At 49.0% G+C, this 14,490-nt stretch overlaps 1 protein-coding gene across 1 annotated transcript; it reads right to left on the reverse strand.

Annotated features, from left to right (window-relative positions):
• Nucleotides 1-785: 785 nt before the first annotated feature.
• Nucleotides 786-13,441, reverse strand: CRAT (carnitine O-acetyltransferase). Its single transcript, XM_008948343.1, has 14 exons — nt 13,298-13,441; nt 11,718-11,981; nt 11,134-11,252; nt 8,954-9,007; nt 7,778-7,943; nt 7,016-7,190; nt 6,357-6,535; nt 5,285-5,385; nt 4,971-5,090; nt 4,348-4,470; nt 3,866-4,001; nt 3,318-3,380; nt 2,704-2,841; nt 786-2,108 (listed from the first exon to the last, which is right to left on the reverse strand). Exons 1-14 carry the CDS (start codon nt 13,439-13,441, stop codon nt 1,893-1,895), a joined length of 1,998 nt encoding a protein of 665 aa, XP_008946591.1. The 3' UTR covers nt 786-1,892.
• Nucleotides 13,442-14,490: the final 1,049 nt, after the last annotated feature.

Consider the following 14,490-nt stretch of genomic DNA (forward strand, 5'->3'; position numbering starts at 1 on the left):
TTTAAGTATAAGATAGAAGCTTTGAAATAACATCCTTTCAGGAAAAAATGCAGTAGTGTTGGCTTGTCTTTCAAGAAGCAAATTAGAATTACTTTTTGTTTGTTTTACTTTGAACAGGTTTAGTGCAAATTTCTTCATGTATGTTCACCAAGGCACTTTGATAATGTCACTTGCTGTTCTATGATCAGAAAAGTAGCAATTATGATAAAAGATTTCCCTGTTAACAGTACAGGCCATCAGACTCCTAATGCTTCTTCTTTATGGTGATGTCCCAGCAGCCACATCTTGAAGGGTGTGCAATTTAAATATTAAATTCCTGCTGAGTCAGGAGCTTGGATTCTGGCAGATTCACTGGAATTAGTGCTAAGTAGAGTCAGGAGCTTGGATTCTGGCAGATTCACTGGAATTAGTGCTTACAAAAATTCTTATGCTACAATTGTATGTTGTTTATGTGTAATTTTTTTACTATATCAAGTTGTCAACTGAACATGAAAACACTATCATGAGACCATTCTCACACAGAATAGAGCTGGCACAAATCTGAGTAACACTGCAGTAAGAAAAAACCTCCCAGGAGCAGCAGAAAAGCTGCTGTACTCTTACTGCAGGAGCAAGGGCTGCCACAGTGCACAAACATCTACGTGTTCTCAGCTTTCTTCCTGCTTTTCAAGATTTTCTGCTTTGTTAAAGCAGAGTGATGTGAAATAAGGGTGTTTCTGCAGTGGCTTTTCCTTTGGCTGTTAACAGACTTGAACTCTGTGAGCCAGAAATGGAAACACGTTCTGGAGTTCCCAATCAGAAACATTCTTATTTGTCCACAACTTGGGCATAACACATTCTGCACAAATATGTTGTTTCTGAAAGCAAGCTATAAAACTACAGTGGGTTAACATGTGCTCTGAAGGAGACTAAGCAGGTGGCCTTCTAGCTAGTCAACAGAAAGTCAGCATCTTTTTCTTTTCCCCAATTCCAAAGAAAGGTACAATGAAGTAAGTGTCCTGCTAAATGCATAGGCTGTCCCTTCCCATCTCCACAAATGTTAAGGTATGTAAAGCCAAAGCTAGCAATACCTTTGTGGGAGAGAAGTTTTGGAAAAGCTTTGTGGGGAAAAAGCTTTACACTGAGCCTGAAGGTCAAGGGCTAGGACCAAAACAGCAAGCTTAATAAAAAGCCCAGAACAAGAACAAAAAAAAACCCCTTAGTTTGTAGACAATGATATTCTGTTCTTAAATAAGGTCAGTGCAACAGAAAGGAGATCCCAGCATCCTGTAACAAGGGAAAGGGAACATTCCCGGACCTGTAAAGCAGGTCAGAGTGCCTGGGGTCAGTAGTGCAGTGCACTCCAACGAGACTGGATCTGCTCTGACTGAAGAACTTCTTTCTCCCCATGCCAAAGTTTAATGGTGAAGTTTTGCTGGAGCAGAAGAAAAATCTTCAGTCAAGTTTGAAAGATGCTGCACTCTTCAGAAGACTAAACCAGCAAAAAGACTTGGTCTTAAAGTAGTTCCATCACACAATAAACCTTCTCTGCTTTTCCTGAAGAACTACCTTCCTCACCAAATGGATTTAGATACTGGTAAGGACTGTGCGTTCTGTAGTCCTTTACAGTTCCACAAAATTCACATTTCTAGTCCTCTTTGAGGACAGGAAGGTGCACTTTGAATGGATGGGAGAGGACCAGTCAGTTCTGCTTTGTCTTAAGACAGTGTCTCCTCTCACCAGAGTCTAATATCTGCAGATGACTATTTTGTAACCTCTTGCTGAAAACAAATGGTAGATGTCCTCCTAGGTTCCAGGGCAAGCTGTCGCCTCAGTCATTTTCTGAGAACCTGGGAACTTCAGTGCATGGGGGTTAGCCCCTTTAGTTAGGGATTTTGCAGCACGTTTGCTTCTTACAGTTTGGATTTGGGAGTGGACTGGAGCAAGACCCTCATGTCCAGCAGTGCCTTCTCGAGATAATGTGCCATGCGGGCTGCGTTTGTCTCAGCACAGCTGTTGAATGCTGAAATTGCAAAGTTGATGTGTTCATCCATAGGATTGTAACAGATTCCATAGCCATCTGGAACCACGGGACCAAAACACATCACACAGTCTGTCTTTGCTGGGACCTGTGGAGACAGAGTGATTAAAAACTTCTAACCGGTCAGAGAAATGTAACCATCAGCTGCTAACAGCTCTGTCAACAGCTGAAGATAAACAAACAAAACAAAACCCCACAACATTAAAAGTGGCATTAAAATGCTCTAGAAGAGGACCTTTTTGGTCAGACTCCACTCTCACCACACAGTGAGTTCTGCCATTTAGCAGTAGTATGTTTTCCTCTGCTTTTGCAAAGGAGTACTTCTCCCCAAGGTAAGCTTGTCTTAAGTCACAAGCAGAGCTGTACTACTAATCACAGCACAGCAGATGAACATAAAGCTGTTCCAGCAGCTAACTTAAATTAATCTCACTTGTATTTAGACCCCAAACACTTCTGGTGACCTTGGCTTTGGTCATGCTCGTTTTTTACAGGGTTGAGAAGGACTATGGCAGCTGATAGATAGATAGATCTGCAGCTTTATGGGAGTGGTAGCACAATTTAAAATTTCTGTCTCCAAATGAAGATGAGTTTCTAACGGAAGGGAATGAAGGAGAAATGTGCAGAAGAAAGGCAATGAAAAGAACCAGAGAGAGCACTTCTGTCTTTGCTCAGATGAGTCCTACCTGGCTGGTGGAGAGGTTAAAGTGCGTTGCAACAGCATAGGCTGTGTCCATGAACAGCTCGGGCATGCTCACGAGGTCCTCAATAGCTTGAAGCTTCAAGCCCAAGAGGTGTCGGTCTATTGCATTGCCCCTTATTGCCTGCAAGGAAGGAAGACCAGATGAAAGCCTCTCTAGCAGGGAAGTGAGCAAAGCTATCAATTTTTTGGGTTAAAGAAAAGAACACTTCTAAAAAAATATGTTAGAAGGAAACTAGATCTTGCCTTTCGGACCATTAGTCAGTCTTGTTTGTAAGCACTGTGAAATTACACACACCAGTGGAACCAGCCTTGCAGTTCCTGCTGTAGCTCCTATAGCTCCCTCTGGTTTAAGGGGTCCTCAGGCAACTTTGGCATTTATCAGCAACAACAACAGTGAGAACTGAAGTGATGAGGGACACTTAAACCACTAGCTAGAGAGAAAGCATTCAGTCCATGGCCTATAGCCCTTGTCACATAGATGCAACAGCACTAACAGCCACGTTGTTATGTCAGCAGAGAAAGCTCTTGTCTCATCTTTCACCAGAACCCTCATTTGCTAGGTAAACCCCCACATCAGGCTGCAGGGAGGACACTCACCATATCGGTGTATTCCCTGTGGGCCTGGGTAGCTCTCCTCAGCAAGTCTGTTTTCTCCTGGTCCTGAGAACACACAGATCTGTCTGTAAGTTTTTCTGCAGAATGAAAAACCTTATTTTGGCTGTTCCTCTAGGACAGAGGGAATTTCTGCCTTGTATGTGCATACTAGACTAATTTTTAGATTTATGGGATTTAATTTTTAAGTAATTTTCTTTGGCTGCATTACTTCACTCTGAATGGAGTTCTCCATCCATCAGTGGCAGAACTTAGTTGGAGTAGCTAAACAGACTTTTAGAAGGGACATGCTACTTTTTGGTGGGTATTAGAAATGTCCATGTGTTTTCTCCCAGGCTTTCCATACGTGTGAAAGGAAAGCCAAACGAAACCCCAAGTGGGTAACTACATCCTCCGAGCTATATTTTAGCTCAGCTTCATTTCAGGTGCAGTTCTGCTCAGCTGAAACCAGCTGACAAAGGGTTAGCCAGATAAACAGCTTCCCTCTTTCTCTGGAGTGGAGTCCTCTTGCTCCACTCCTCCGAGAGCCTCACCGGTGTGCTGGGGTTGTCCATGGCTTGCACGAAGCTGAGGGAGTGCACGGAGGCGGAGCGGATGGTGTCCGTGCGGCCCAGGCGGAACATGCGCAGCGACGCGCTCTCGTACGTGGCACAGGCGTGGCCGTACATCCTGGAGCAGGGAGAAGAAACTCACAGAGGGGAGTCTGCCCGGGCACAAACGGCCTCTCGTGAAGCAGAAATGGGGGGGAAGAGGAAGACTTGAGGTGAGCGAGTGCCATTGATGGCCGGCCTCTGATGCTTCCTCACGTGGATTGTACGCACGCAGAGGGGGAAATCTCTCCTGCTGCTTGGCAGCTGCCAGAGGGGAGCTCTGCTGTTTGGTCCCAGTGCTTGGGGAAAACGTGGGCCTTGGGAAGTGGGCCATGGTGACAGACTAGTCTGTGCCACCTTTATCCAGCTTACATCTTTGAGTCTGACAGTGAGGAGGCTGAGAAGCTGCCTACTGGTGCTCTTACCTGTAATACGCTAGCTGCAAGGCCAGCTGGATAAAAGCATCAGGACTTATTTTCTCTGATTTAGGGAAGTTTTTCCCAAACTGATGAAAGACTGCAACTTTGATATCCAGGTCTTCAACCATTCTGCAAGGAAAGAAAGAAGTGTTCCTTTGGCTGTTGCTCGTTCTTGTAACGTGAAGTAATGGATTTGCTTTCACTAGGCTCAGAGAGAGCAGTCTATCTGGATCTGACCTACACAGGACAGCGAGCTCCATCACACACAGATTCATTCTGGCAGCATCACAGAAATGAGCTTTTTGGCCACTGTTGAAAATCTTCACCAAGTTAGATGGGCTTTTGTGTGTGTGTTTACGCTCCAGTGTCCCTAATTTGATTAACTAAATCCTTGTTCTTTCTCCATAAACGGGATGGGTCAGTAATTACCCCCTTCTAGCACCTCTGACTTTATTCCTGGCAGGTGGCTTTAGTGTGTTTTTCAGTTAGATTTAATGCTGTTGACCCAAGAAGTCACGGGGAAAACTCCCCAGCTGCCTGGGGAAGCCTCATTTAAACCATGGACATGTTCCAAGGCGGGTGTGAGTTATTCTCTCACTCACCATGCCTCTCCACTGCTTCATACTTACATGTTGAGGTTCTGCTTTGCCTTCTCTATGTCATTCTTGATTTCTGGAGTGATGTTAAAACGCAGCTTTTTGGGCATCGGCAAAGGAATCATGGGTGATCTTACCAGCTCAGGTTTCTTCCTGCGTGGAGAAATGAGTATGTTTAACCAGGCCTTTAACATGAGGCTCAACTAAGCACACCAGAACCTGGGTAGAAATGCACAGGACATCTTCCTGAACACCTTGGGACACTAGTCACAGGCTGGAAGATTCTTCAGGCTATGAATGAAACGCTGTCTCCAGCGCTGAGGGAGAGCAGAGGAGGCAGCACTCACGTGTACTCCACGATGTGATCCAGAAGAGCGACGATGGGTGGGCCTTCTGAAGGAGCGTGCTCGTAGACGAGCCCACAGGAGCCATCCTCAGCAATGATGAACTGTGAGAGAAGCATGGGAGGACAGTGTTGAAGACAGACACCCAGCGTGTGAAGCAAGAGCTACCAAGAGAGGTCTTGGCATCAGAATGATTCTGTCCTTGCACACTGGGAAGGTAGCGCAGAGGTCTCACTTAGCAGGGCAGTGGGAGCCTCTCAGCAGGCCCAGATCTGACAGCAGTGTTACACCTTTGCAAAATGATCTGGGTAAGAGTGTGCTGGATAGATCCACTGCTGGGCTCAGTGTCCTGGCAAGACAGGGTGGTTCAGTGCTTTGGATTTACTTAATACTGGCTTACCCTTACTTTTCAATTAGCTGGGACATCTGAGCTTTATCCTATCAGTGAAGAGTTCCAAATGGGAACAAAGTAGCTGACAACATTATAAAGAGTTCAGCAGATACAAGAAGAATCTTTTAAAGCACCATTGCTACTACCCACAAGCCAGGATATACCAGCTACTGAAGGGAGAAGCTCAAATAACAGCTGCTGTTGAAGGCTCTTGAAACGACTGAATGGAGAAGAGATCAGAGGGATGTTGTGGGATGGCAGCTTACATTTGGGAAAAAAAAAATCAAAACAAAAAGCCATTGGACTGCTTCTGGCAGAAACAGGAGAAGTGACAAGCCTAGAGGAGATACAAGGAACAGACCTCCCTACGTTTGGGCTGCCTCCAAGCAGATGAGGCATTGTTCACTGCAGGCAGAAAATTGATTTACAAGGAACACAAAGCACTGCTACACTGAACAAACGTGGGCAGAGGCAGCAGAAGAAACAAAAGTCCCTGAGGCAGGAATGAGTGCAAGGGGAGCCACAGGATCTCCTTGTCAGCCACCACAGCTCATCTCCCTTATTTCTCCACTCTCTTGACAGGAGGAAGACTTTCCTGCGAAGTTTCTTGGACCTCCCCAGTCTCAGGAAAAAGCATCTCCTCCAGCCTCGTGTCCTCAGCACCTTTAGAGCAGCAGCACTCACCTGCAGGGTTTTGTCGAACCAGCGGTTCCCGCTGTTCCAGCGGCTGCCTCCGCCGTGCAGCATCTGGGCGGCCACGCGGCTCTTGTAGATGTCCTCAGACACCCGTGGCATGGGGGCATCCAGGCAGACAGTGCAAATGCTCTTCTCGATCGTACGCACGGACTCCTTATTGGTCTTATCTGGGAGAGGAACGAGCGGCGAGTAAGGAAGGGGAGTTGGAAAACGTGCATTTTAATTGGAGGGGGATTGGAATTTGAAGGACCCAGCGTTGGCCTTCCACTGGACCTCAACGCAATGCTGGTCACTTAGGGGTGTATGGACTTGCTAAAATTGGAGCCAGCTGCATAGTTACAGATGTGAGCATGCTGTATTCACCCTCCTTTTTTCAAGCTTCTTCCATCCCACCCGTCTGCAAGACAACATCCTCTAGTATTTCAGGTCTAACAAACCAGGCTTCAGACTTCACCTATGTACCTTTCAAACCAAAAAGAACAACACTTTGCAATGAAATCAAGTTGCTTCTTTGAGGTGGAAAGCTCATGTTAGCTTGTCCAGAACAAGCTTCCAAAGGAAAGAACTGAGCAGAGCATACTGGTGAGGTTGGTAGTTGAAGCATTTGTGGTGTTTGTTAGCACTGGCAGGTGAGGGGCTCTACAGACCTTTCAGCAGGTTGTTGTAGGCTTTTGCCCAGCTGTTTCGGTGGTTGGTAGTGAGGATCCCAATAGGCTCTTTGTTAGTTTGGAGAGAGGTGTTCCATATCTTCTCCAGCTGAATGAAGAGTTGGTCAGTAGTAAGGGGACTTCCATCACTGTTGTAAACATCCAGCTCGAAGAACTGAAGGTGAGAAAAGTGGACAAGGACAGAGACAGAACATGAGAAAAGATATTTATTATCCAGCCCCAGAAACAGGCAACAGCCACTTTGAGAAAGTAAGACCTGACCTAAGAGCTCGGCTTCTAAGCAGACCTTTGAAGGATATTCAGAACTGAGAGACCCAAGTTCAGTTTCCCTCGCAGGGCATAAATACAGTCCAGGTTTTAGGAAGCTCAGAAACCATGGCAATGAGGGCTAAAACAGGAGAGGAATTCCTGTTCCTGAGACTCAGCTGTGGTGGTAGGGTTTGCTATCCATTCCCCACTTGCAATTTCCAGCTCCAGACATGGTCTCTGGGCTTTGAGAGATGGGAATTGCAGGGACAAGCAGAGGAAGAGAGCGTTTTTCTGCCTCACAGCCTGCTGCTCACACACAGCAATCTCAGCTGCTGGCCACCTCAGGCCAAAGCAGATAACGGGAGCAGGAACAAATCCCCAATGAGGCAAACCTTGTAGGCAGAGACTGTGGTTCCCTTTCCTCTGGACCATGGGTAGCTGGAAGGGACACCTGCAGCTCAGCACAGCCCGGGGGCTCAGTGGGTGCTGTACCTGGAAGTTGTGCACCACGGTGATGTGCCTGGACTGCTTCTTGCCCTGGGCGTAGTTGACGATGGAGTCCCGCTTGGGCCCGGGGATGCGGCAGGAGGAGAGGATCTGGTAGTACTGGTTCATGCACAGGGGCTTCCCACCCATGTACTCCACTGGGAGGGTCTCACTGGAGACACAGCAGGGGAAGGAGGAACGGGGAGAGAAAAGAGACAAGTAAGAAGCCCTGCCACCCTCACAAAGAAGACAGGCACAAGCCCAGCCATGCAGCTGCTGTCCCTCACTCCAGCAAGACCTAACTGTGTTGGTGGTATAAAAAAGGGGCCACCCATCCCCATTCCTACCAGCTTGCTTAGTAAAGGCTACAAAAAATGTCTGTCTGCTGGCCTTTCATTTAGGAAGGAGAAAAACTATCCTCTCTGTAACACCAGAGAAATAGATCTGTGGACCTACTCCATGGCCTACACCATGCTGTCTGCAGACAGTCCAGGGCACAATATACTGGGAGATGTACTGTTTCTAGGCAAATGGCAGAAAGAGGGTTCTGGCTAGAATTTTGAGTGTGAGTGTCTGATGTGCTATCTGTAATGCAAGAGCTAGACTGGGACTCATTCACCTGAACAGTCATATTCCAACTGTGCTCCTCACAGCTGGCCCTGAGCCTGGTCTGAACTGGGATATAAAGGTGTGATGTTGGTAATGTGTTGGTAAATGTACTTTTGGAACGTAAGTGAGGCATGTTCAGCAGAGGTTTGTTGGTGAGTAAAAGAAAAAGGGTAGGAAGGAACATGTTTCTCTAAAGCTGATCCCATTTAGCTGGGAGATGAGAAACACCAGAAACCCAAAATAAGAGAAACAAATTCCTGTTGCCTGAGCTGTAACTTGTTCTACGAGCAAACAAAAGTACACAGCTCCCCAGGACCATCAGCCAGGCTCACTCCCTCTGAGCAGATTCGTGTGCCAGTGGAAGTATTTGGGAAGAATAACGTGAAGAAAGAAAAGTAAATTTGCTTTTTTTTCTGTGGTGGTGACCTTGGCAGGGAGCAGTGATGTTGATTACAATGTCTCTTTTTGTATGTGCTGTCTTCTCTTGCCTTTCTATTTGGAAGGGAGACTTATTGTCTGGGCTCAGCCTCTGTGACAGGAACACTTGAGAAGTCAGGAGGGTCAATAACTCACTTGTCAATCATGGTCTTGAAATCCAGGATGCCCTCGATCAGCTTGGCAGCAAACCTGGAAAAACATCAAACGTAAGAAGTTGAGATTCAAACACGGAACATCCGGGGCTGAGGCAGCAGCAGAGGAGGGCTGGCAGGGCTTCACTCTGCTCCTCAGGAAGTTCAGCCTTCCTGCCAAGCCTCTGCTGTGCCCATCTCTGCTTAGCTGGCACCATCGCCCTGGGGTTGTGATTTGAGATTGCTGGATAATCCCACCGTGCAGCACTTTCCTTTTCTAATGTATCTCACTGTATAACCAAGGAACTCTGGACAGCTTTCAAGCAAGCAGTGTCCAGTCCAGATGCATAAATGACCCTCTAACAGCAGCATTTTTCACTGACGTGTTGTGATTTTACCACACCCTTAGCACTAAAATGGCACCAAGCGAAGGGGGTTTCGGCCCTTCCCTGGCCAGGGGCCACTCTGAGTTCCAAGCTAAGCCACAGCTGTCTCTCCCTGCATCTGAGGCTCACTGCTGCTGACTGCATTCCTACCCCATGAGTGCTCTGCTGCTAATGCAACTCTCAAGAACATTCCTCTGGCACTGAGGGATCTGAAACAAATGCAGGCATGCTGCATGCTGACACTGAGCTGTTGTGTTTACCAGGATCAACGTAAACACTGCCAGTGCCAGCTCCCAGCAGGGAGGGAGCTGTGACAGGCCACATCAAACTGCTTGACTGGGAGTGACAGGTTGGCCTACTCTAACCTGGGCGGTCCCACCCACACATGGGAGGAAGGAGGCAAGAGGTCACTGTGGCAAGAGGTTACAGTCAGATGAGCTTCAAAGGCTTTAAAGTGGTGCGAGCATTTGGCATTTGCAGGCAGTGTCATCTAGATCTGCTCAGCCTACCCACCCCTAGTGAAGATCAAAGGACATCATTCCAGCAACCTAAGGGCTGTTAAATAAATAAGATATCCTGCAAAGCAGTTTTCAGTGAAAATTTCCCAGCCTTACTGCAAAACCTGAGGAAGTAAACCAGCTGGGAAACAGCAGTGAGAGAGCTTGTGCTGCTTTCCAGAGAGCACACAGCCTGGGAGCAGAGCTGGGGCTTGAGGAGCAGACAGGGGGAGGTTAGATGACTTGTTTTCAGCCAGCAGTTTGGCAGATTAAAGGCTGGAGAACTTCCCTTTCTAAACTTGCCTTCTGATTTCTGAAGCTTTATTCTCAAGCCATGCTGTAAAACTTCCCTCTGGAGGTACAAGCTCTACAAACACACATTTAGGTTGTATTTTACATGGGAGCCCAGATTCTTACCCAGGCACCTCCTTCCACAGGCTGGGGCACTGGCAGTGCTCCAGATCTTATCTTCTATTTGGCTAATTTAAGAGTGACTAATGCAAGGGAGAGCTTTCAAAGATGTCTGGCTAGTCTTGTTCTGTCCCTGGAAAGCTCACGCCCTGCACCTCAGGTGTATCTGAGGGAGTGGAAGGAGGATTTGTTCTCAGCCTCACTGCTCCCCTGGCTGGTACATCTGATCTGCCACAGCACTGGTGACTGGTAACTGTGGCAAAGGTAACTGTGTAAAGGTCGATGCTGAAGTTTTGCAGGTGGATTTAACACACTCGTGGTGGTGGTTAAAAATTAAAGGGAGACTGCAAGGAAGAGAGGACATGGCAGGGTTTGGCTGCAGGAAAACCTCAGAGTGCAGAGGCTGGTGACTGTTAAGTTTCCCACACCAAAAATCACAAGTGAAATGACAGGACAGTCCCTGCATCCCTATAAACTAGCAAACTCCAGAGGCATTTCTGGTTGGTCTCTGTTACATGCCAGGGCTACTTTTTATGCCTCCTTTAACTGCACCCACAATCTTTGTCTTTAGCATATCAGATATATCCTCGCAGTGCCTGCAGTGACCTGACCATATTGCAGTGAGCATCTGTGCTACAGCAAAGGCCAAAATGTAGGGTTTTAGTCTCTGTTTAGTGCCTGAACCACTGGACTCTGGGTTCTTCCTCCTTGATGAAGTATTTCATCTGGTGTAACCAGGAGTTTCCTTACAGCCTGGCAGCCTTCCCTTACCTGCACAGCCAAACTGCACAAAATTGCTCTTTCCCAATCAGCCTCAGCGCCCTTCTCAGTGTCCAGCAGAGATAGCTCATCCCACCTGAAACCCAGGGGGAGGTAGGAAAGGACTTTACCTGAGCTGACCTTGCCGATCCAGAAAGTCCTGCTTGGGAAGGACCACGCCGGGGCTGGAGTGGACGACGACGGGCAGGCGGTACTCCAGGTAAGCTGTCCTCAGCCACCAGTCTGACAGCTGCCAGGGAGAGAGGCACCATGCAGGCACAGCATCTGCTGCCCCCTGACCCCTGCCCAGCTGAGCAGTCTCCACGTCCTGCCCCTGCTTCTGCCCCACACTTAGCAGACAAACTGTTTGGGTTTTATGCTTTGCACGTGGAAGGGTAGAGGGGGATTTGAGCGAGGCGGTGGGGGAACGTGGGGCAGGGCTCGAGGAGAGAGTTTCCTTCTGCTTCTTGGGGCAGCTGTGTTATGCTAACAGAGTAGAGGCTTCAGCAGCCCCAGACAGGGCCAGCGACTCCCTGTTCTGCTCGCCCAAGTCCTGGTGAGGAGCTGGCACAGCTTGGGCAGGGCAGCAAACTGGCTATGGACGTGATGCCCCAAAACCACACGTGCCAGCGGATGCAGCCACGACGCTGGAGAGGTGCGTGGGTCAGACCTACACCCTCCCCAACCAGAGCCTGGGGCCAGAGTCCCAACCTACCCAGTTCTCCGTTTTCTTGGCTCTCCTCTCCAGGCCCTTCTGCAGCCTCTCCCCGACGCCTCCCGGCTTGCGGAACTCGGCCACCAGCTCCTGGGTGTGGTTCAGCTCCTCCTCGCTGATGATGGGCTTCAGAGCCAGCAGGTAGCTGTCCAGCGTCTGCTGGAGCGGCGGCACGGGGAGGGGGGGCAGGGCCTCCTGGTGCAGCTGGAATCTGCCTGGGATCTTGCCTAAAGCTGCCGGCTTCAGCAGGCCGTAGGGCCTGGCCTGCAAAGCACAGAGCAAATGTGGAGACAAAACTTCCCCCCGATGCAGCAAACCACCTGGCTCTGGGGAGTCTCCTCCCCAGCTTCTCTGAGGGCACGTGGATCTCTCAGCATGGGAGCAGAGCACACAGAGTGCCACACACAGCACAGGTCTGCCACAAAGTGCCAACACACAGCACAGGTCTGCTGACTGCACGCCAGACATGGCTGCAGGACAGAAACCTGATCCCCCAAGTCACTGATTCACAGCTCAGCAGAGGAAACATCACCAGGATAACGATACATCTCCCACTCTCTGCATGCCTTCCAGCTGAAAGTCTCCATGTGTTTGACAAAGTCAAACCCTTCCATCCCGTGGGAAGGAAGAAATTTGTGGGAGAAATATTCATCTCACTGTCAGAAATGGTTTCATTACTTCTTATAACAGTTAAGCCAAACCCTTGTTCCACATCAAACTACCCTCTTGGCTTTGAGGAGGGAGAATTTAGGTAAGTCTGGGGCAGAATTAAAATGCTTCTTCTTTGACTGGCCAGGGACCATACATTACCAGTGATGGTCAGGGAAGGACTGGCTGTGATGTGTAGGCCTTGGAGCAATGCTCTGCTGTGCTGGTGAACCTCCCAGTTACTGGAGGACCCAGCTATATGAAGAGAAACTCTATCCAGTTGTACCAGTATGGAACTGGCCAAATTACAGGAGCCTCTGGAGAAGGAACAGGGAGAGCTGCTGAGGAAATGGTGGGTGATGCCAACAGGCTCCTAGGAGTGAAAGCACTCCAGCATTTCCCTGGGCAGAGACATGAAACTGAGCAAACCCAGCTGCTAACCAGGCAATGAACTTGTTGGTGTTCCTTCAAAGTAACAGCATCCTCCTGGGTGACCAGGGTTGGACATTCTTCATCTTGAAGAGGTTTAAAATGTACTCCATAAAGTTTTACTTCTCTGCTCCTCCCCCTCTATTGGATCTGCTGAATCAGACACAGGACTCCGGACTTTGCATCGTCCGTGTACTGAGACCAGTGAGAACATTCCCTTTGATTTCCAAGCCATTGAGAAAATAGCTGTCCCCCCACCTCCTCCCCACAGTTAAACACGAAGAAGAAGAAAGAAAGAGCTACATCTGCAAGGTGACAAAGCCCCTGTGTGGTACTGAGCCTCCACAGAAAATGCCCTATGCTCTCTGCAGGACCTGGCGAGAACCATGAGATCGAGGCTGGGACAAGGAACGTTAAAAACAAGAGAAAGGGGAACTACCAAAGCATGAAAGAAGAGTGGGGCTGGGAAGAAACGAAGGGTGTTAATCGGGGGCATACTGTACCTTCTCTGCTTGCTTCTGCTTCCTATCCATGGCTGGTAGGACAGAAAAGATCGTAAAGCTCTCCCTCGGCCTGTCTCCGCTTCCTCTTCCCCCTGACAATGTGCTGCCCGTGCAGGGCGTCACCTCATTAGCCAACTGCCACATGACTGCTCTGATCAGAGGGCTCAAGGCCAGGCTCGGGCCTGGGCAAGGACCAGGGTGATCGGACCATCAGTTTGCGTCAAGGGCCATGAAGGTGCCTTTCTGGGAAGCTTTCCTGCAGCCACTGGCCACCAGCCCTGCACTGCCCGCCCATCAATACGTGGGCAGTTCCTCTCCAGTCCATAGCTCTGGACTCCAGCCATGGCAGCAGGGAAGGTGCTGGGGGAGTCATTCTCTCAGTCTCAGCCTGGACCACAAAACTACAGCAGCCGTTGTGAGAGAAGCCTGAACATCAGGCAGGAGAGACCCCAATTTACATCCTGGAAGCAGGTGACACTGTGGGCTGTCACCAGATGGGACAAGCTCCAGGGAGGACTTATGTGGGCAATGGGGAATTTAGTTCCTTTCCTCAGGCAAAGGTGGCCAGAGAATATCAGATGAGAACAGTTCTCCAGCAGGAACTGGACAGTGACCCAGCATCACTGTAGGTGATGGAAGGATTAGTTGGGAGAGGGGAGCAACTTCAGTTTGGGTCTAAAGATGGTATCTTAACTGCCCTCACACCCTGTGCATGTGTGGTCATCACTGCAAGATGAGATTTTGGGGGATCCTGGGCTGTCAACCCTTAAAAAAAAGTTATCTCCAAAGCAGTTCAACAACAGAACTGCACAGTCAAAGGAATATCACCCCCTCCTCCATGTCAGTCTAACTGATGAGGGGCAGGCAAGCACAATCTGCTACATAGCTACAATCAAGTATGATGACTGCAAACGAACAGCTTCAGTGTTTTCCCTGGGGTAACACTGAAAATCCCCAAACAAATTAACTGAGAACACTGCATGTTAAAGCATGGACTGGATCTGGATCTTCCCTCTTTTATGCCGTCTGCTTACTGGGTTTGAGGTCAAACTCGGGCGTTCAGTGGGAGGAGGAACAGCAGTTGCAGCTGAACGGAGGAGGCAGCTGGCAGCAAAGGGAGTGGACAGGGCCCTTTCCCCCCGGCAGACAGGGCAAAGCAGCGCGGGGCCTGCGGGCACGGCCGGCTCGCCACC

The sequence above is a fragment of the Merops nubicus genome, unplaced genomic scaffold (genome assembly GCF_000691845.1).
Source record: "Merops nubicus isolate BGI_N331 unplaced genomic scaffold, ASM69184v1 scaffold38659, whole genome shotgun sequence".
NCBI lineage: Eukaryota > Metazoa > Chordata > Aves > Coraciiformes > Meropidae > Merops > Merops nubicus.

Coding starts and splice junctions, on each gene's coding strand:
- CRAT (XM_008948343.1), bottom strand. CDS start 13,441: ATGTGGCAGTTGGCTAATGAGGTGACGCCCTGCACGGGCAGCACATTG. Junction 11,253..11,717: donor CCAAGAAAACGGAGAACTGG/GTAGGTTGGGAC, acceptor TCTCCCTGGCAG/CTGTCAGACTGGTGGCTGAG. Junction 7,944..8,953: donor TTCAAGACCATGATTGACAA/GTGAGTTATTGA, acceptor CTGTGTCTCCAG/TGAGACCCTCCCAGTGGAGT.